This window comes from Phoxinus phoxinus (assembly GCF_949152265.1).
Source record: "Phoxinus phoxinus genome assembly, chromosome: 4".
Lineage (NCBI taxonomy): Eukaryota > Metazoa > Chordata > Actinopteri > Cypriniformes > Leuciscidae > Phoxinus > Phoxinus phoxinus.
Window position 1 is genome coordinate 2,116,245 of NC_136879.1, and position 21,956 is coordinate 2,138,200.

Here is a 21,956-nt window from a genome sequence, read left to right on the forward strand (position 1 = left end):
TTTGTGATTAAAATACATGTAAAATATTACCATAACATCCGTCTTTCTGTGTGCGGACATTTGTTTATGTAGCCGTGACAACGAAACGCGTGCATAATGTGCGCGCGCCTGTGTTAAGAGCGCTTGTTGCTCCGCGCGCTGATGCGCTTGTCCTGTTGACATTTCCGATTGCCTTCCTACAGTTGCTTAATAAAAGCGTGCTTTCCACACAAACAATCGTACAATTGTCATTAGTATGAGAAAAAAATGGGATTTTAACTGTCGGGCTCGGGTCGGGCTCGAACATAAATATCTTTATGCCTGTCGGGCTCGGGTCGGGTTCGGTTACTGCTCTGTCGGACGCGGGCCGGGCTCGGACTGAAAAAGTCGGCCCGATCCGCACTCTATCATGTAAGTGACCTAGCAGAGATCATTGTGTAGTAATTTTAATACTAGGATGTACATGAAGACTTGAATGAATATACTAAGCTTTTCCTTTAGTAGGCATCATACTAACAGCATTTAGGCTTGTTGGTATGGAGAACTGGGGAATAGCAGGACTGGGGACGCATTTGTATTGCACATGGCAGTTTATTTTCTAATCTCTTGAATGTTGACAGTTTCTACATTCTGTTCTACTACATGTGACGGATGTTTATATTCATAGTGTATATTAACAATGTAAATTAATGTTTCACTAATAATCCTTCCTGTCAGTTTTTATTTACTTTATATTATTTTGTTTAAAAAGACATAATAATTTAGTTTTGAACATTTATCAGTATTATTTCGGAAAAAGTTGATTAATTGTACTGGCGTCATGACGTCATTTCTGTTCTACCCGCGCTGCGTCCTCTGTCTGCTTTGAGCGCGCTGAGGAGAGGTAAGCAGCTAGCGGTGCTCTTTCAATATAAAGTGTTAAAGTTTCCAGAAGTTGGATTGAGTACATAATGTTTACGTATATTCATGTTAAGAGTGTTAGAAACGTATTACGAAGTGTTTTATGCATGGATGGATTGGATATTATAGCTTTATAGCGAGTACAGCGGTTTGAGTGTATGTGTGTGCGTCGACTGAATGCGGTGATTTTGGCCGATCAATTAATTGGACTTTGATCTGTGCAGGTGATAAAATCACAGAAGCAAGCATTTCATGCTGTACTCTCTTTATTCCATCCAGGTATGGCTCACATTTGTTCATTGTGACAATTTATTAATTGTTGTGACCATTTATTTTCCTTAAATATTGTTTGTAATGTGTTTTCATCCATTTTATTGTAAATTTGATTATTTACTGTCATTGTGATGTGCTCGGTCTGCTTTGAGCGCGCTGAGGAGAGGTGATAAAATCACAGAAGCAAGCATTTCATGCTGTACTCTCTTTATTCCATCCAGCACCATCTACATGCTCCAAGAAAAATAAATTCTTCAGATCAGCAGCAGATCCAGTTGTCCCGTGTCTCCTTTCAGCTACACAACACAACGCAGATCGTAATTGGTGGTCAGAATTGGACCGGTTACAGTGGTGCCGTGACCCGGATGAAGATCAGCTCGTCTTCCAGGATCTTCATCCAAGGATCAATGCCGTTTGGTCGCCGTTGGACGCTGCACTTTACTCAAGGTTTCAATGAACAGTAACACGAATAGGTTCATTTTTGCTGAACGGGACATTTCACTATAATTAGTGCCAGTACTTTTACTTTTTTACTTTAAGTATCCATTTGTTGTGTTGGCGCTTAAATGTTTTTTTTACATTTGGGGTTTACATTACTCATTGTTTGGTGACCTGTATGTTAAAGAGGAATGATGGCACATGGTTACAATCCAGACAGTTTTAATGCTGATAGCAACATGTCAGATTCAGGTTTTGGGAGAGGTAGACTTTTCAGTGACCGTACATTCACACCTGTTGCAGGGAGGGGTAATGTAGACCGAACATCACCTGAACTTTGTTCCACTCGGGTAACTGAACAAACACCTAGTCAGTTACGGGGTAATCCATTATCAGTTTGCCCAGACTTAAGTGATCCAGCATGGTATAACCTTATCACACACATTGCTCAGGAAGTGGGAACGAGTATAATTTCTGCCCAAAGTGGGGTGGCGTATGGGGAAAGAGAAGCCAGCAATGCACAGACTCAAAGTTTAGGTGCAGGTCAGTCATTCTCAGAGGCACCCTCACTAAATTTGACAGGAGTTAAACTGGTCATGCAGTCTGAAGCAAAAGAGCCCCCTGTCTTTCGAGGGGATGGGACAGATAAGTTCAGTGTGCATGAGTGGGAGGATTTGATGGACACTTACCTGCGGAAAAGAGGCATACCAATGTTGGAGCACCATCATGAAATCCTTTCAAGGCTGATGGGTAAAGCCAAAGACATTGTTAGAATTACCCTTCGCAGTAACACTTCCCTAAGACCCTCTGAGAACCCCAAAGTGATATTTGATATTCTGAAACAGCATTTCAGCGATGTCAGATATTCCTACATGCCTTTAGCTGATTTCTATGGCACAGTGCCTGTCGCCGGGGAAAACCCAGTTGAATACTGGGTCCGGTTAAATAAGGCTGTGGATGTTGCAGAGGAGGCTCTAACTAGGCTTGGGCGAAAGATGGATAATCCATGCCAGGAGGCAGCCATGATGTTTGTCAAACACTGCCCGGACCCAACTCTGTCAGCCATTTTCCGCTTGAAAGCACCAGATAAGTGGACAGCGAGTGAGGTACAAGAGCACCTTGACAGATATCAGACTGAGCAAAAGGAACAGTTGGCGGTCAAATCCAAGCGTAACTTTGCTGTGAGAAATGTTACAACTCATACCCAGTCACCTATGGAGTGTGAGGTCGCCACCAGTGGTTTTCCTGTTGTGTCACCTGATAACGTTAATGCAAGCTCCCCATCTCATCCACAGAATGATAACTGCATGAAGACCCTCATCGGTTTACTTGATCGTGCTCTTTCCCAGAATAGTCAAGCAGAGATGAGGCGCCCTCGGCCAAGCCAACCCCCTGTGAGAGCATGTAAGGTATGCCATTCCCCTGAGCATTCAACTTTAGCACATTGTCGACAACAACGACTTTGTCTTGCCTGTTTCGAACCTGGTCACATAAAGAGGGATTGTGCAAATATCCAACCCAGCGATCGCAATCAGTTTGCACAGCCACACCAAGGTTCACCGACTTTAAAATAGTCAGCCCACACCTGGAGAGGGGACGTGTGGGTAGAGTAGAGCAAACCCTCGAAGATGCTGATCTTATGCAAGTTTATGAAAGTGCCTGTGCACAAGCTCCTGTTGAGGTTAAAGTGATTGCACAGAATATGCAAACCCTTGAAGTGTTTGATCAATTGTTTTATGCTCCTGTCTGTGTCAACGAAAAATTCCAGATGATGGGAATGTTGGACTCCGGATCTATGGCATGTACTTTCAGTGAAGCAGTAGAGAGTAGAATGCTGAGTGAGGATGTGTTGCCAAAGCCCACACCATTGTCACAAGAAATAATGTTAATAGGATGTGGAGGTAAAGCAACTAAGCCAAAATGCATGTATGAAGTTGAGCTGAAAGTGTATGGCGAGAAATGTTTGGTACCTGTTCTAGTTGTGCCTGGACAAAGGGACGACTTGATCATTGGTACCAACGTGATTAAGTTCCTCATGCACAGGAGGAAGATCAGTGATGATTACTGGAGGATCGTGTCTAACAGTGTCTCAGAGCCATCTTCATCGTGTGAACAATTCCTGGATATCATGGCAAATACTTGCCGCTGGAGAGGTGGAGATCCACCTGACAAAGTTGGGACTGTTAAGCTTCAGCAGTCAGTCACCCTAATGGCCAAAAAAGAGCACCTTGTCTGGGGGAGGCTGCCGAGTAATACTGCCATGTCACCAGGGAGTACAGTGATTGTGGAGGCCACTTCTTCCAGATCCATGCCACGGGACATCATCGTTGGCCGAGTTGTTACACCGTTGTGGGGAGATCGTTGGGTTCCTTTAAAAGTCACCAACCTTTCAGACAAACCAGTCACCCTAAAAAGAAATCGTAAGCTTGCTGATGTGTTCCCATGTCTGGCTGTAGAAGATTTTGAGCTGTTGCAGGGTTTCAGTCATGTACAATTGCCCACATCCGGGAATTCTTGTCCACTTGGTGCCACAGCTGACCTTAAACAAAGACTAAAGGACATAGGGCTCGGTGACGTCGACATTGACACATGCTCTGTCAAGGATGCAGCAAGAGAAAAGCTTGTTCAGCTGCTTGAGAATTACAATGATGTATTTTCAAAGCATGCTCTGGATTGTGGGGAAGTCAGCGGTTTTGTCCATCGCATCCGCTTGACAGACGAGCGTCCATTCCGACTGCCATACCGTCGAGTACCACCCGCTCACTACCAGAAATTACGCCAAGTTCTCTCAGAAATGGAAGAGCAAGGAATAATTCGAAAATCAGTGAGTGAGTATGCTTCGCCTTTAGTTCTGGTATGGAAGAAAGATGGCGGTTTGAGGATTTGTACGGACTTTAGATGGCTGAATGCCAGGACCATTAAGGATGCACACCCACTCCCACACCAGTCTGACTGTCTGGTTGCCTTGGGTGGAAACACTCTCTTCAGTACTATGGATTTAACGTCAGGTTTTTATAACATCCCCATGGCTGAAGAAGATAAAAAGTACACAGCGTTTACTACTCCAGTAGGACTTCATGAGTACAACAGGATGCCTCAAGGGTTGTGCAATAGCCCAGCATCGTTTATGCGCATGATGATGAGTATCTTTGGAGACCTGAATTTTAGTAGTCTGCTGTGTTACTTAGACGACCTACTGGTGTTTGCGCCTGACGAGAATGCAGCTCTGGAGCGTTTGGAGGTAGTATTCCAACGATTGAGGAGCCACAATCTCAAGTTAAGTCCAAAAAAGTGCCATCTGATGCGGGCATCCGTTAAATTTTTAGGTCACATCATTGATGGAAATGGTGTTTCTGTTGATCCTTCAAAGGTTGAGGCCATAGTCAAGCTGTCAAAAGCTGATCTCATGGAAGAAGATGGGTGTACTCCATCTGTGAAGAGGATTAAGTCTGTTTTGGGAATGATCCTTTATTACCAGCACTTCATCCCAAATTGCTCCTCCATAGCTAAACCACTCTTCTCCCTAACAGCTGGACAGAAAAAGAGGGCAAAGTTCAGAACCGAGGCTAAGGCAGGCACATACAGGAAGCTCAAGCCAACTGACTGGACTTTAGAGTGTGATGATGCCCTTTCTAATCTGAAAGAGAGCCTACTGCATAGTGTGGTCTTAGCACATCCTGACTTTTCGCTTCCATTAATCTTGTCAATTGATGCTTCTCTGGATGGACTGGGGGCTGTGTTATCACAAATACCAGCAAGCGAGGAGAAAGCTCGTCCCATTGCATTCGCAAGCAAGTCCCTAAGTAACTCTCAAAGGAGATATCCGGCACACAAACTCGAGTTTTTAGCCTTAAAGTGGAGCGTGTGTGAGAAATTCAGTCATTGGCTAAAGGGCCACACGTTCACTGTATGGACGGACAATAACCCGCTCACTTATATTCTAACCAAGGCTAAACTTGATGCTTGTGAACAGCGCTGGGTGTCTAAGCTTGCTGCTTACACCTTTGACCTCAAACATATTGCTGGAAAGAAGAACACTGTGGCTGACGCTTTGAGCAGAGATCCTTTTGCAAAAACAGTCAGTCACAGGCTCATCACAGAGCGATATGGCAGCTTACTCACTGAAGCTGCAGGTGTAACTGAAGATGGAATTCAAGACACTTTCCGGTTACAAGTGAACAGTCTTCATGTGTTGCTTCAGCCGAATTCTGCAGCGTCCTGTGATCACACAGCAGTCGGAACTCATTTGAACCTCCATAATCAGTGGGAGACTGTAACTGAGCTGAGGGCAATTCAGGCTATTCAGAATGCTGTGCCGCTTGGGTATGACACTATTTCAGCAATCCCCCTTGAGGAGATCCAACATAGCCAAGAGTCAGATCCAGTAATCTCAAAAATTATGCCCTACCTGAGTCAGAAAAAGCGACCATCAAGGCGAGAGAGGGCTGGAATGGATGCCAGGGCTCTGGTTCTTCTTAAGCAATGGAATCGGCTGAAGATTCAAGATGGAGTAGTCTATCGTGTCTCTAAAGATCCTCTAAGCAAGCACAAGAGGTTTCAACTTGTCCTTCCTTCTAGTCTTAAGATTGAAGCCTTAACTGGTGTACACGATCTTGCTGGACATCAGGGACAGTCAAGAACTCTCCAGCTAACTCGACAACGCTTTTTCTGGCCTAGAATGGAGCGTGACATAAGGGACTATGTCAAGTGTTGTCAGAGATGTATTTTGGCCAAAACACCAGAGCCATCTGCACGAGCCCCACTTGAGAGCATTAGAACTTCTACCCCTATGGAGTTAGTGTGTTTGGATTTTTGGAGTGCTGAGGACAGCAAGCAGCGTTCTGTAGACGTATTAGTTGTGACTGATCACTTCACAAAGTTGGCCCATGCCTTTCCGTGTGTAAACCAGAAGGCAAAACAAGTTGCAAAGAAGCTGTGGGATCACGTCTTTTGTGTTTATGGTTTTCCAACACGCATTCATACGGATCAAGGGACCAACTTTGAAAGTACCCTCATAGCAGAACTGCTCAAGCTGGCAGGTATTGAGAAATCCCACACTACAGCATACCACCCGATGGGAAACGGTGGGACAGAGCGGTTTAATCGGACTCTGGGCAGTATGCTTCGTTCTCTGCCTCTCAAGGAGAAGCACAAGTGGCCCGAGCAGATACAGACTCTGACATTCGCATATAATGCTACAGTACATGAGACCACTGGTTATGCCCCATTCCAGTTGATGTTTGGTCGCATCCCAAAGCTACCTGTTGATGTCATGTTTGGGCAGGTGTTGCATGACCCGGTGATTGTTGACCATGGCAGCTATGCGAAAACCCTAATGTCTTACCTGCATGAAGCAACTCGCATTGCTCAGAAACACACTGAAAAAGAGCAGAAAAAGCAGGCCAAGGGTTACAATCGTAAGGTCAAGGGCACATGTTTGAACATCGGAGACAGAGTGCTCCTTGCAAACAAGAGTGAAAGAGGAAAGAGAAAGCTTGCCGATAAGTGGGACCCAACTGTCTATACTGTAAAGGACCGGAACCTTCAAACAAACATATATAGACTGATTGACGAACAAGGCAAATCCAAAGTGGTGCATCGAAATCTGATTCTGGATATCAGCTTCCTACCTGTTGAACCACCTCAAGATGACAAGGACATACAGTCTAATGCTGACAATATGGAGATTGAGTCTTGTGTGTCTGAGTTGTCGGACTCATTGGAAGAGGAGAGTTCTGATGATAGAACGAGGGCATGGGTACTTGAAGGTCAAGATGATGTTCCGCAATCTGATCATTCAGTTCACAGTCGCAGAACTGTCTGCGAACAAAATCCCAGTGAAAATGAGGCTGTTGGGGATTCTGATGAAGTACCTGTCATAGAGACCGAATCTTCTGCTAGTAATCCTGGCTCATTAACAGAAACTGTGAATGACACACATGATAACAGTATTACTGACACACAAGCACAAATTCCAACTGACACATTGGGTGTTAGGACCCGTGCAGGAAGGGTGGTCAAAAAAGTTAACCGGTTGATTGAGTCAATGGCACAGAGACCATTTTATGTTCAGAGAATGGGGTCATCTTTAGCAAAGAGATCAGGGTCATTTCTTTCTTTATTTTAAAAGGTATTGTTTCTATGAAAATACTGTGAACATGTGAATTTCATGAAGTGAAATACAGACCAGATTATTGGATGTTGTACAAGGCAGCATACTGTTCTAAGAATATCTGAGACTTGATCAACCTTGGATTTTTCTTAACCTGCAAAGCAGGTAACTTACTATGTTGAACTGCGAATGAGATTCGTTGAAAATCTGGTTCCGTTGGATCAATGTGTCCTTTGGTCAGGATATTAGTGAAATTCAGGAGGGGTGAATGTGACGGATGTTTATATTCATAGTGTATATTAACAATGTAAATTAATGTTTCACTAATAATCCTTCCTGTCAGTTTTTATTTACTTTATATTATTTTGTTTAAAAAGACATAATAATTTAGTTTTGAACATTTATCAGTATTATTTCGGAAAAAGTTGATTAATTGTACTGGCGTCATGACGTCATTTCTGTTCTACCCGCGCTGCGTCCTCTGTCTGCTTTGAGCGCGCTGAGGAGAGGTAAGCAGCTAGCGGTGCTCTTTCAATATAAAGTGTTAAAGTTTCCAGAAGTTGGATTGAGTACATAATGTTTACGTATATTCATGTTAAGAGTGTTAGAAACGTATTACGAAGTGTTTTATGCATGGATGGATTGGATATTATAGCTTTATAGCGAGTACAGCGGTTTGAGTGTATGTGTGTGCGTCGACTGAATGCGGTGATTTTGGCCGATCAATTAATTGGACTTTGATCTGTGCAGGTGATAAAATCACAGAAGCAAGCATTTCATGCTGTACTCTCTTTATTCCATCCAGGTATGGCTCACATTTGTTCATTGTGACAATTTATTAATTGTTGTGACCATTTATTTTCCTTAAATATTGTTTGTAATGTGTTTTCATCCATTTTATTGTAAATTTGATTATTTACTGTCATTGTGATGTGCTCGGTCTGCTTTGAGCGCGCTGAGGAGAGGTGATAAAATCACAGAAGCAAGCATTTCATGCTGTACTCTCTTTATTCCATCCAGCACCATCTACATGCTCCAAGAAAAATAAATTCTTCAGATCAGCAGCAGATCCAGTTGTCCCGTGTCTCCTTTCAGCTACACAACACAACGCAGATCGTAATTGGTGGTCAGAATTGGACCGGTTACATACAGTTTCTACTTCTAGTCAGTACTGGAACTCCTTTTCATTTCATTCCTTCCTCTTGCTGTCAAAGACTAGTACACACTATATAAAGTCCCTTTTAAGTCGCACACCAGTCTTCATTGTGGTACCAATGGTTACATTGCAGAAGAGTCTGGGCTGTTAAGTAACAAACGTTTACTTTAGTCTCTAAAATGGGAACTCGGGGTCCGGTTCTGTTGCCAGGTAAAAAAAGGACACGCCACTGCAACCAGGCTGTGGGCAGTTGACAGACAGTGACACATTGTCTCTCAAACATGGTTCAAGTTATGTATGAAATGGGGCTCAGCTCAGGTACAGTCAGTACATAATATAGCATCTGCATCCAAGCCTTACATCACCAAGTGCAATGCAAAGCGTGGGATGCAGTGGTGTAAAGCATGCTGTTACTGGACTCTAGAGCAGTGGAGACGTGTTCTCTGGAGTGACCAATCACACTTCTCTGTCTGGCGATCTGATGGACGAGTCTGGTTGCCAGGAGAACGGTACTTGCCTGACTGCATTGTACCAAGTGTAAAGTTTTGTAGAGGGAGGATTATGGTGAGGTTTTTTGGTTGAGGGGGGGTAATGGTGTGGGGTTATTTGGTTGAGGGGGGGGGGTAATGGTGTGGGGTTGTTTGGTTGGGGGGGGGGGGTAATGGTGTGGGGTTGTTTTTCAGGGGTTGGGTTTGCCCCTTAGGTCCCAAACGTTGGGTTAAAAAAGTAATTTAAAAAAGAAAAACTGAATTTGTGAACCTGCCAAAAGGCTTCTCTACACCTTCATACACGCACATATATTTTTTATGTACAGTTCATGTCATTTTAAATAAGATTACTAAAGCAAATAATCTTGCTTTCTTCTCACTTCTCACATGTGCTCATGTGACCATGTGTCAGAAAAGGACGTCCCACCTTCAAATGGTGCATGATAGTGACTTCCAAACCTTATTGGACTGTTTTTTGATACTTTTTCAAACATGCTAATTGGTTGCAATCATTTAAAGAAAAATGTACTGAACATAGGGCTTAAGAAATCTTTCCGTTGCCTGAGGGCAACGCTGTGCAGTAGAGGGTTAATTAGGGGGGAAGGGGGACTACAACAAGACAACCTTTAAATATCCTTTCATAATTGTATTTTATTCACTGGAAATTATGCATATATATATATTTTTCTAAATACAGGAGCTTTTGTGTCATTCCTCTCTAATTTTCATCCAGTGCAACTGTCTGTCAGACCTTCCATACCAGGCAGTGATGAATAAGATATATGGCTTTAAAGAAAAGAGTTTGTTTATACATAACATTTCCAGATCATGTCTGATTAATGTTTTTTTGTTTTTGTGCCTGTTTATAAGATGGGATGTTAATATCCCATTTCAATTCATTATGTCTGATGTGAGATACATGTATGAGGTATCAGTGTTATGTACTTGGGCCTCCTTCTCAAGATGAAATTTGCTGTTCGTACTCCATTCTACATCACAATTCACCTCCATGGGGCACTGAGACTCATCTCTGATGGGACTGATGATGGGGGTATCACCTGCAAACTTGATCTTGACAGAGTGGTTGTTTCTCCTCCAGCATTTGGAGCAATAACTGTACTGTACTGTTGCTGGTGGTTTGCACCACTTATTCACTGTCTCGTTACCTGTCCTGCGCCACTCATAAACTGTCTTGAGTATTGTGTTCATACATTTCCCTATTATTTCAGCAGCTAGTCTACACTACTATAGCTGGTTAGGGTTAGGGTAACCCTAACCCTCTGTGGGAACAAAGAGCTGTGGGGACATAGGGCTGTGGGACATAGGCATGCTCCCCACATGGGGCTATATTGCTGTTCATGACTTGCAGGCTGGAGAACAGATTGAGAGGACTTATCATGTTATATGCTAAGCTATGCACGCATGTGTTATTTGACTCCAAATGTAGCAGATTAAACAGCCAGGTTGATGGCATTTTCCACAGCCTGGTAAGCAAACTGATTGGGGTCCATGGGTGATGATACAATGGCGTGTAGCCTGAATGCAGCGGCAGCCCAATCAAGTCAATAAAAAAATGAGTATCCAAATCAAGTTAAATCAGAATCAACTTAGAGTTGGAGCTTACCATAGCTTTTAAAGACACATTCTACTTTGCGTTTTCTGTAAAAAGAGGGTGTCTGGCAGGTATAGGCCTACTCAATGAGGAGTTGGTCGACTGGTAAATTGAGTAATGTCCAGGGATGAGAGATATGAGGCTGTGAAACAACAGTGGTGGTGGACATCTGGCATGCAGCTTTATTATACTTTTAGACACTGGTTATGATCTTGTTGCCGTTTCTAACTCTGAACCTATCACCACCCTTACTGAAATGTAAATTTTTTTCATATTAATTTAAATACTATCCTGCTTAATTACATTGGTTTTGAATATATGAATAACAGATTCATGACTTCTTATCAAAGCTCTAACCTGTCAAGTCCATCACAGAGTCTGTTAAATACTGCTAAGTGACACCAGGTCCCATGGACAATTAATGATTTTTTTTTTTTAAATTTCACCAGTGCCACTTCAACATCCTGAAGAGTTTTTAGGGTTTTTTCTGTGACGGTATACTGTAAAATGTAGATTTTCAATGAAGACTACTAGGCAATTATGTAGTTTATGCACTTCAATTACAATCACAGATAATTAACGACATTTTCAAATTTATTCAAGTTTATTGTAGCCATTTTCACAGTTGAATCAGTAGAAATCTCTTTGTGTTCTCACATGTACCACAACACACAAGAAAATTCAATAGAGCATAAATGAGCCCCATATTGTCCTTTAAGAGCTGAAGTTGAAGTTGAAAAAGCCCAGTCCCGAATGCATAATACAGTCCATGTTCAACAGTCCATGCAGAGGGCCAATCCATTCAGTAGATATTGCATTGATATAGTGTACACACTCGTGATTGTAGTATATGAAGTTGCAGTGCAAAATAATTCCACATTTAACAACACCTAATGTTGATAACTTAATTATCATAGGATTAGTGCATATTTACATGTCTGATAGCCTGGGGGTAGATACTATCCCTGAATCATAATGTTCCTACTAGTGATGCCTCTGTATCTTTTGCCTGATGTGTGAGGAATGAACAAGCAATGTTCTGGGTAGGAGTTGTTATTGTTCAGGAGGTGAGAGATAATGGAAAGTTGACAGATTTTAAAAACAAAACAAAACAGAGTGGTCTCCTTCCTAATCTTCTGACTCTGGACTACTAAGGTCATACTCGTCATCAGTGTCCGTTCTGCATTCTGTGTTCTGTATCTGGAGGTCATGAACTATAGCACTATACGTGCTCACAGCTTGTTGGCATAAACTCTCCAGTGCAGACGACCTCTGCATGAGGACACTTTTCAAACCAGCTGCAGCATCCTCTGACATGTCACCAAAATCTGTAACATACATAAACATAAGAATTACAAGTATTGTTCCAAAATTATAGCATGTAGAACCACATATGATAGAAAGTTACTCAATTTCTATTTATTTATTTTTTTGTTGCAAGAAAACTTATACACAGAATACAATGACATTTTATTGTCATATGCATATAGTTACTGGGTGTAAGAAATTCATTGAAATGGCATGTGTTTGACATCATATACTTTGCATAAATTGGGGGTATATAGTGCAGTCGGGGAGGGATGGGGGTTTGCAGAAGGTTTGACTGTCTGTGTGTGATGGAAGGGGGTGCTGTGTTGAGGTGAGGATAGGGCAAACAAAGTGTCAGGGTGGAGCAGAGTGGTATGACTATTATGGGTGTGGGAAAACACAAAAGAAAAAAAAAGAAAACTTGTGGCTCTTTTCCACTGAGTTGTACCAGCTGCACTTGACTCTGGTACCAACTACTTTTGGTTACACCTCTGTTGAAGTTCCAACAATGATGTGTAAATATTGGAGATTACACTGTGGTCATTGTTATTGCTAACATCATAATGTTAACGTACCGAGCATGCCCTTAACAGCAGCTCAGTGTTAGCACAAAAGAACGGCTGATAGAGTAAATATTGCCATCTCCCCAAAACCGTGTCTGTAGTGTGATGAATTCAGAATACTGTTGATTTTATCTGCTGTAGTGATTGCTGTTACCACCTTTTCCACATTGTTGATGCTAAGGTAGTTTAGTTCAGTGTCGCTATAGCAACCAGTTACATGAAATGGTACTTTTATGCAGTGAAAATTAAAAGTTTGAAACCAAACCGAGTAGAGTCATGTGAGGTGAGTTGAACTGGCACCAGTAAGTAGAAAAGGGACTATACATATTTTGGTTAAAAAAAAAAAAAACATCCAAATTTGACTTACAGCCCATTCTGATGTTCTCTTTCAGCTTCTCCACTCCCTTTATCTCCTTACGGAGAGACGTGATGTGCTGAGACATCTCCTTCACCAGGATGCTCTGCTCCTCCTCGTCGTCTAAGCGTCTAATTAGCATCATTTGGTCAAAAAGAGATCGTTTTAACCTGAAGGAGTGGCCTTTAGGTAGAGGGAATTGATGGAAATATGAAAAAGTGAGAGAGAGATTTTCATTGCAATACTGTAGACAGACAGGCATACATTTTAGAGAACATGTCAGGTCTACCATACCATCCTCACATCTCTCCCAAGGCAGGATGTAGTCCTCTGTCAAATTGGAGGCCAACTCCTCGTCAATTGTATCCTCTGCAATAGCATTATACTGCAGGCTCTTTTGTTTCAATTTTTTTTTTAATTCTCTTATTTTTTCTTTGTCTTGTCTGGTTGCTATCTGCAAAGTGAAATAAGAAAACTATCATGAAAACAGTTTTTGTTTGTTTGCATTTGCAATGTGCCATTTGAAAATCAGTCAACCAACCATTCTGACGATAGAGGTCCTGCTTCTTGCGTAGCAGGGCCACTATGATGCTCTCTATCTCAGCCCTGAGATCCTCTGTTGCTCCCTGTTCTGTTGTGCTCCCTGGCTCTAAATAGGTACCACAATTAAGCGATTGTTTCATTAAAAAATTTCAGGTCACCTTATGTAGTTCATATTTGAACAAAGTAATTAACAGTTGTAATTGTGAAAAGTCTGAGCGCTACACATGATTTACCTGTGACTGCCCAGTGCTGAACATCACACACCCACTGCTGTGCTGTTTGTTCAGTGATGTCATTCTTCTGGCAGAAATCACTGAAGCTGGTAGTTTCCAGCTTTGCCCTCTCGGAGATCTTTAAAAAATATATCATGCAAGCTTTCAGCCAATACCGGGATCAAGAAATTCCTTAAAGGACAAGTTCGGTATTTTACACTTAAAGCCCTGTTTACAGACCGTATCTGATGAAATAGAACGGTTAAGATTAAACTTTGGACACATGCTCCTGTCCCGAGAATTTTAGGTTTATTTAGCTTTTGTGGACCTATTTTGCCGAACGCGTCACACCCAGATTCTTCCGTTGAGAGCTTGAATAATAGACAACAGTTGGTGGCGATAATGCACCTTTGCCAATTGCAAGCAAACCGCTGGCATTTCATTGAATACACAGAAGAAGCAGAAGAAGAAGCGGCGGAGGAATATCGTACCTCACACAGCACATTCAATACAAGTCAATGGAGGTGGACAAACACTACGATAAAACCTGTTGGAATGCATCTTTTTCAGCGATTTTTTTTGGGATCATATCAGTGAACACCCCTGACCACTCGGCTTCACGTCTTTGTAAACGAAAGTTTAATGTGTTTTAGGAAGGAATCTGCCAGTGCACATAGACAACCATTGTGGGGGTGGGGGGGGAAGCTAAATAAACCTAAAATTCTCGGGACAGGAGCATGTGTCCAAAGTTTAATCTTAACCGTTCTATTTCAGCAGATACGATCTGTAAACAGGGCTTTAAGTGTAAAATACCGAACTTGTCCTTTAATCTACAGTTTATAAATCAATGGATGAATGAGCTTATTACAGATGGATGGACTCCAGCTCTGCTGTTTGTTGTTAAAATGTATGTTGTGTCAGGCAAGAGGACCATTGAGAAATGTCCTTACTTTGATGTATCTGCAGGCCAAGACTTTGTGAAGGTTTTTTTTCTGTTCCACTCCATGGCCTGTTGAGTGAGCATATTCTCTCTCCCTGTTTAAAAAAATAAATCTGCATGCGTGATTGGATCAATTTACATGGGAAAGACCATTGCAGTTAGACACGACCTAACACAACAATTACTTTAGTGCAAGGAGAACAGGAAAATTACATTTTAGAAGCCAGAAATACCTCATCATAGCGTATGGTTTGTAATGTGTCATACCAACCTGCCTTTGTCATGTACTTTGTGACAAGAGCTGCCCTGGAGAGAAAGCTGTTTACCTAGATAAACAATATAGAAATGAATGTATTTCTATATTACATTACCAAACAAACAATAACAAATAAATAAAAACATACAGTATGTATATGTGAACATGTAGCCATACTTATTGTTTAACTATTATCTTATCGTCAACTAGCTCTCCACCTTAGAATGCCATGGAAACTAAAACAACACACCCTTTCAGCCATAGACATAGACAGCAAATTTGGAAAGATCGAGCCCAATTTTTCAAAGTTGGGAGCAACGCTGGATTTTGCCAATTGGGTCTACATTTTAAAACCTCACTATGGCATGCCAGAGCTGTGACAGTCGGCATTTTCATAGAAACCCATGAAACTTGATGATTGTGCACTGTCACCAGGCTGGTATTTTAAATGGGGTCCTACTGGTAGGTTGGAAAGTCAACCATGGCCTACTGGTTAGGGCTTCGGGCATGTTACTTGTTCGAATGCCGACCAGGATGAAAGTGAAAGTGAGTGGGGAAAGTTGTTGAACATCGCTGTCCCGTCCACCTCGACGGCTAAGGTGCCCTTGAGCAAGGCACCAAACCCTTCTGCAGCTGACTGTCCACTGCTCTAGTGGTTAGGAGTTAGTGTGTGTTACCTCACTGTGTGCAGTGTATGTGCATCTCTAATTCACAGGTTAAATGCAGAGACTGAATTTTCCTAACAGGATCAAAAGAGTGTATATAATTAAATAGTGCAGCTCAGAGGGAACATAGCTTGAAATAGTGATGCATCATGCATACACCACAACTGTTGACTTCACGTTTTACTCAGACATAATGGCCCTCATTTATCAAAAGTGCGTACACCAAATTTCCAGCGTACACCTGGCGTACACCCAAAACCACGGTGACTTTGCGATTTATCAATATGGACGTTGGCGTACGGCACGCTCAAATCCTACGCCAGCTCAGGAGGTGGTGTACATGTACGCACGTTTTGAGTTAGTGCTGAAATGCGCAGAAAAACAATTCCTAACACCACAAAACGCACTGACAAACTAAAGATATGATATATTATGACCCTGTAAAAAAACAACAACAGAAATTATAAACTTCAGTGTTTATTTTTGTGAGTTAAGCCCGGCATGTGCGCACGGACTGGGTTCAGTAATGCGTTTCCATTACCCTTCAAATTGCGCAAATTGAAATTGCGAATTGAAAATACGCCCAATGGAAACACGTCAATTTCGCAAAAACTCGCGTTTATCGCAAAAAAAGTTTTTACGCTCGCATGAGGTGGTTTTTCAGGCAATTCGAAAAAGGAATATTTCGCAAAACTGCAATGGAAACAGTTTTTGCGCATTTACAGTCACCTGAAGACGCGGTGTGTTTGAAGTCCGTGTCCGCAAATAATAATAATTATCATCATTATTACTAGGCTATATTTAGAAGACGCTTTTATCCAAAAAAGGAACAAAGCAATTCGTCAAATGACATTCATAATACGGGTTAGACAATAATAATACAGGACTAAGATTATCACAAATAAACACAAGATTTTGACGCATATCCAAGGGTTTGTGGAGCGGAGTGTGGAACGCGCACTGGATGGCACGGAGGCGCGCGCGCGAACACTTTTTCCTATCAATAGTGAAACAATTTAAAATACTCCATCATTTCTGGTCATACTGAAAATAATAATACATTATTTGTAACTACAAGAAAACGTTGTGCTTTTGTAAAATAAAATAAAACAATCAGTTTCATGATCTCCGTGAACTGGAGCGCGAGAACTGAAACAAAATAGCCTATCTAAAGCTTGAAATGTCCACTTTAAAACGAACAAATTCGAATCGAAAGCTAATACATTTTGTTCTGATTAAGTAATCCGTATGAAAGGTGCATTTCTCTCTAAAAGCGCATTAACAGCGAAGATGGAGATCTTAGCCGACTTATGGTGCGTTCACACCGGACGCGAATAGCGCGTCAGGAGCGAGTCATTTCAATGTTAAGTCAATGCAAAGACGCGTTACGCGCGTAAAACGCGTCTTTGCATTGACTTAACATTGAAATCACTCGCGCCTGACGCGCTATTCGCGTCCGGTGTGTGGGTGCAGTTAGAAAACAATAGTTTAATATTGGCTCTTCTCATTCATCACTGCGGGAAAATATCAATTCCAGATTCTAATTTGGCCTTAGAAAACCAGTAAAATCGACATGTTTTCCATATTAATTTGTGTATATTTTACATGTTTAATAAAGGGGCAAAAAGTCATTAAACAAAAATCTGAAAATTCGTCGATATTTACTTTTTTGCGCAGCAGTGTGTGTTGCCAGTTCAAATTAAACTTTTGGTGTTCAACTTTGCGTTTTAAAAAGACAACCGTTAATTTTTCGTTTTTCAATTACGGGTTTAAAAAGGAAAAACGAATGGACACAAAAGTAGCCTACATGGATCTTTTGGAATAAGAGACAGAGTTCTTTATTAAATTAATAAAATAAACAATAATTAGCCTATAGGAATACTGGATTCTAAACCTCAAAGAAATGTCACAATCAAAACCTCAGAGCAGAAATGAGGGGAAACACCCAGAAACTCCTTATATATCGTTCGGAGTAGCCTATAAGGGCCCTGACATTAATGCTTGGATAACACGTAGCCTACGTCTCCTTCCATTAATAATAATAATGTTTAATGCGGTGGCTGTGATATTATATAAACCAACGTCCGTTGCCGTGATTTTTGGAATGACTTATCGCGAGAGAAAAAAGGACGTTTTAGTTGCATAACATCGGTTAATGGAAACGCCGTCATTTCGCAATAGTTTTTTATCGATATTTAAATAATAGCGCAAAACATTTGACATTCTTCTTCTTTTAAATAATAATAATAATACAAATAATAATAATGACAAAGACATTCTTCTTCTAAATAACAATAAGCATCATTAATAATCAAAATCATAATAGGCTACTAATAAGAAAAATATTACAAATTGTCATGCAATTATTCACATCATCATCACTATTGTACACCCTATTACATGTGACGTCATACGAAATTCAACGCTAATAGTTTCAAAACACGTGCTGTAAAATAATGCATTGTTTGTGATAGGTAATTTGCTCAACCAACCAGCGATTTAAACTGGATTTCCACCGGAGAAGTTTCTCCTCTTTGCCGTCTTCCGTGTGTCCATGGCGTAAAATGAGGGCGTGGGGGAGGCGGAGACGTGAATATATAGGGGCGTGTTAATCTTATGACGATCGGTTTCAGCCGCGGCATTTATCAAGAGGCAGGTTTGCGTACACCTGAATTTCAAAGGTACGCACAGCTTCATAAATCAGGCGGTGAGAGGAGTGTAAGCATAATCTTACGCCAACATATACGCCCGTTTCGACGCAAGATTGATAAATGAGGGCCAATGTGTGTTGCAACTATAGTTCAGATCGTGCTCTGATGGTCATTCGAGCAAGCATATATCTTTGTTTGATACCCTGATGTACTTTATCCTTCACACTCTGCTTGTCTCTCACATAAATGTATCAGTGAAGTCTCCTATATATATTTACAATAATGTCAGTAATAACATACTTGCTCGACTTCCTCTCCAACAGTGCTCCACTGCTCCATCCTGATTCCTGCCGCCCCATCTCACCTGACACATAGTGTTTGATTAGTTTCATACCATAACTTTAAAAATCTAATGTTATGCAATCATGGATTAAAGCACATTAAATGCACATTAAAATCACTTTCACATTAAATGTCATATTTTATCTGCATAATAAACTACACCAGATATCATAATCACAGACTAACAATTTAGTCTATTGCCACTAATACCAGATTAAAATAATAAAAAACAATCCTTGCCCGACTTTTCGCATTAGCTGCCTGCTGGCTACTGTTGCATCTGAATTTCAGTAATTTGAGGTACCTCGCATTTTGCTGTATGAGCTTTGGCATGCATCACGCAGTGAGAAATGGCCTCATTTCCATCAGCGGTTGAAGATCTGATGATTCTTTAGTCACTTTGCTTAGGTATGGCCAGTACCTAAAAAGAAGCACAGCATTAGTAGGCATTAACTAACACTTTGCCTGGCCATCAATATAAAACGACTGAAAAAAAACTGTCATTTAATGTACAGTAGGTTGACCGAGTTTCAATATGACAGAGAAAAATGACCTGCAGACAACATCCATGCAGAAGAAAGTGACATTGGCCTTCTCTGACAATTCCCTCTGTAAAAACAATGGGTAGGCGAAGACCTCGCCACGGTAGTGGTTCAGTCCTCGCAGCAATATCCTGTGTCTGATACACAAGAGGACAATATGGTTAATGATCAAATTACACAATAAGACCTGTGGAAAACAAAGCTAATCAAAACCCTCTATTCAAAGCTTAATTCCATTTGCACACACACACTCTACCCACATACCTGCAGACTGCCACTTGAATCCCCTCTTCATCTATTTTGGATGATGATTTTTTTGACGTCTCCTTACTCGCCCTGAACCTTGAAACACCACATGTTCCACTGTTATCTGCCTATAAAGTCAATGCAATATTAGACATACTCTTGTCAGGCTGCAGCCTCTGACTTTGATGATAAAGGCTGATACCTCCTCATCTTTGGCAAGAAATAACCCCTTGTACAAAGAGGGTTCCTCATTCCTGTCCATTAAAATTGATCACAAAAAAAGACACGTTTAACTGACCAAACATTACTCTACATGCAACTATTTCTATGACAATGCTGTGGTTTTGATATTGACATTAATGCTTGTGTAATATTAACATACCTCCTTGATTTTTTGAAGCGATAATGTTTGCGATTGCCATCGCAACACACTGCCAACATGTCTGGGTGACATGCTGGACAATAAAAGTGATTTACTTCACACATCACCTCTTTTGTATGCTTGCAAAAACAATATTTGAAAAAGCTTTTCTGTAACGTATCTGCACAGACATTCCCCGGCTATGACATAAAAAAAATTTGTGTTTACAGAAAATAAATATTACATTACAGACACAGTAATATGATTATGTGTTACAATGATTAAAGCAGATTTACCCTTCCAGCCTTAACAGAACGGTGCTCCAGTAGCTTTAAAAAGGCATGCCTTGACATCGCAGGAGCCGATACTTAATTGTGAGCAAAAGCTTCGAAGACGTCAAAACTATATAGTGTCTGGCAGTTTGTTGTGCTTGGCCAGTAACGGTACCTAAGGAGCTCTTTCACCCCTGGGGTCCATTCCACAAGGCAGGTAGGACAAACTTTACGGGGCAAACAGACATCATATCGTCCTGTGAAAAAAGAGACACATTAAACGTGTTTCACAGAATCAACTTTTTCCAACTCAACTGACCAGTAAACATTCATTGTAGTATTTCATATGGCACATTAACATTTGGTAATTGGCATATTTCTCAAGAGAAAAGCTTTGCCTTGATTGCAATTGTTAACTTCTGCGGTACAACAAAACAAAAAGCAGGACATTCCAAAGTTACCATTCATGGTGACCACAGAAATATGCTTGCCAGCGGTGACCTCAATCTCATGGGTGCACTCACATATTGCCCTACGTGCAGGCAATGGCAACTGACATACTGCAATGCAAAGAGGTTGTTACATTTTTCCTCAATCGAGAAGGTATATCTATACTTGTCATACTAGTGATTCAAAACCAACATGTACAAAATAGACAACTCTACCATATCATTATCACCGTTTTCTTACTAATAGCACGTTTCATAGTCAAAGAAAAACAAAAACAATTTCTTCAGTCAAAGAGTGATTCAAATTAAGAGTTTAAACCTTTTCCACTGACAAAGTCTATCAATCAAGAATATGTGTGTAACTCTTTACTAGTCAACAGAAATTAATAATAAACACATACCCTGCTCACAAAAGTGAGGCTGGCCATTTTCACCCATCACCACAGCCTTAGTGGGGGGAATAGGCTCCAGGTAGCCATGGAATAGTGCCTCCCTGCCGTGGAACACATTCTTTTTGTGAGCCTCCAAGTCGCATTCTCCACATAGAAACTCCATGTCCAGTGGCACACAATCCAGGCACCTAATTACTGCCTCTCCAGCACCGCACCTGTGGCATTTTTGGTTGACATCTCTCTCAGCGGACAGTTTAGCATCGAGCAGCACTGGCCTTGCTGCTTTTGCCCTTGCATCAGCGTGTAGCTGCCGCTGTGCCCATTCTATTTTTTTCTGCTGCCACATTTACCTCAACTGAGTCAAAAGTGTCCCTCAACTCTTGAAGACGTGTTTCTGAAAATAAATGAAAATAAATAAATAACTAAACAATCCTTCGATTGAGTGAAGGCACAATAGATAAAAGATACTTAATAGTGAATGGTACGACAATAATTATGACTAAAAACTGACTTTGATTTGGTTACATTTTGCCAAACACTACAGTGTCCATTCAATGTTGGTTTAATGTACTGTATATGGCCTTGCTCATGGTATCACGAACCATTGTATCACAATGTTATCACAAACCATGTAATATGCTTCCAATAATAGACCAGTTTGAAATGAAGGGGAGTTGGAGTGTCTATTACTTCCCAAACTAGGCAAGAATTAACTCCTCTCCAAAAGCTCTGAAAAAAGTGCAGAATTGTCAAAAATCTTTATATAATGCACATTCACGTCTACAACAACAAAATACAAACACAATCCACTTTTAATGTAGTTAGGTGGAGAAGTGTGAGACATCAACAACAATGAATCAAGGAAAAGTTTAGCAAAGTCATTAGAAAAGTTGTTGATATG

At 41.1% G+C, this 21,956-nt stretch overlaps 1 protein-coding gene across 6 annotated transcripts; it reads right to left on the reverse strand.

Moving 5' to 3' along the window:
- Nucleotides 1-11,684: 11,684 nt before the first annotated feature.
- Nucleotides 11,685-21,256, reverse strand: LOC306997372 (uncharacterized protein). Of its 6 annotated transcripts, none has more exons than XM_079610671.1 (15): nucleotides 21,065-21,256; nucleotides 20,676-20,774; nucleotides 20,239-20,471; nucleotides 19,964-20,142; nucleotides 19,784-19,835; nucleotides 19,600-19,677; nucleotides 19,347-19,472; nucleotides 19,098-19,214; nucleotides 18,752-18,815; nucleotides 15,151-15,205; nucleotides 14,890-14,974; nucleotides 13,961-14,078; nucleotides 13,479-13,833; nucleotides 13,197-13,367; nucleotides 11,685-12,286 (listed from the first exon to the last, which is right to left on the reverse strand). In XM_079610671.1, the coding sequence occupies exons 8-13, from the start codon at nucleotides 19,128-19,130 to the stop codon at nucleotides 13,565-13,567; spliced, it is 624 nt and encodes a 207-aa protein (XP_079466797.1). In that variant the 5' UTR covers nucleotides 19,131-19,214; nucleotides 19,347-19,472; nucleotides 19,600-19,677; nucleotides 19,784-19,835; nucleotides 19,964-20,142; nucleotides 20,239-20,471; nucleotides 20,676-20,774; nucleotides 21,065-21,256; the 3' UTR covers nucleotides 11,685-12,286; nucleotides 13,197-13,367; nucleotides 13,479-13,564. The 6 variants fall into 6 exon arrangements, with proteins under 6 accessions (XP_079466797.1, XP_079466800.1, XP_079466799.1 ...); XM_079610674.1 differs by having other exon boundaries at nucleotides 13,479-13,638; nucleotides 13,726-13,833; nucleotides 18,752-19,214; XM_079610673.1 differs by having other exon boundaries at nucleotides 13,479-13,638; nucleotides 13,726-13,833; nucleotides 19,347-19,677.
- Nucleotides 21,257-21,956: the final 700 nt, after the last annotated feature.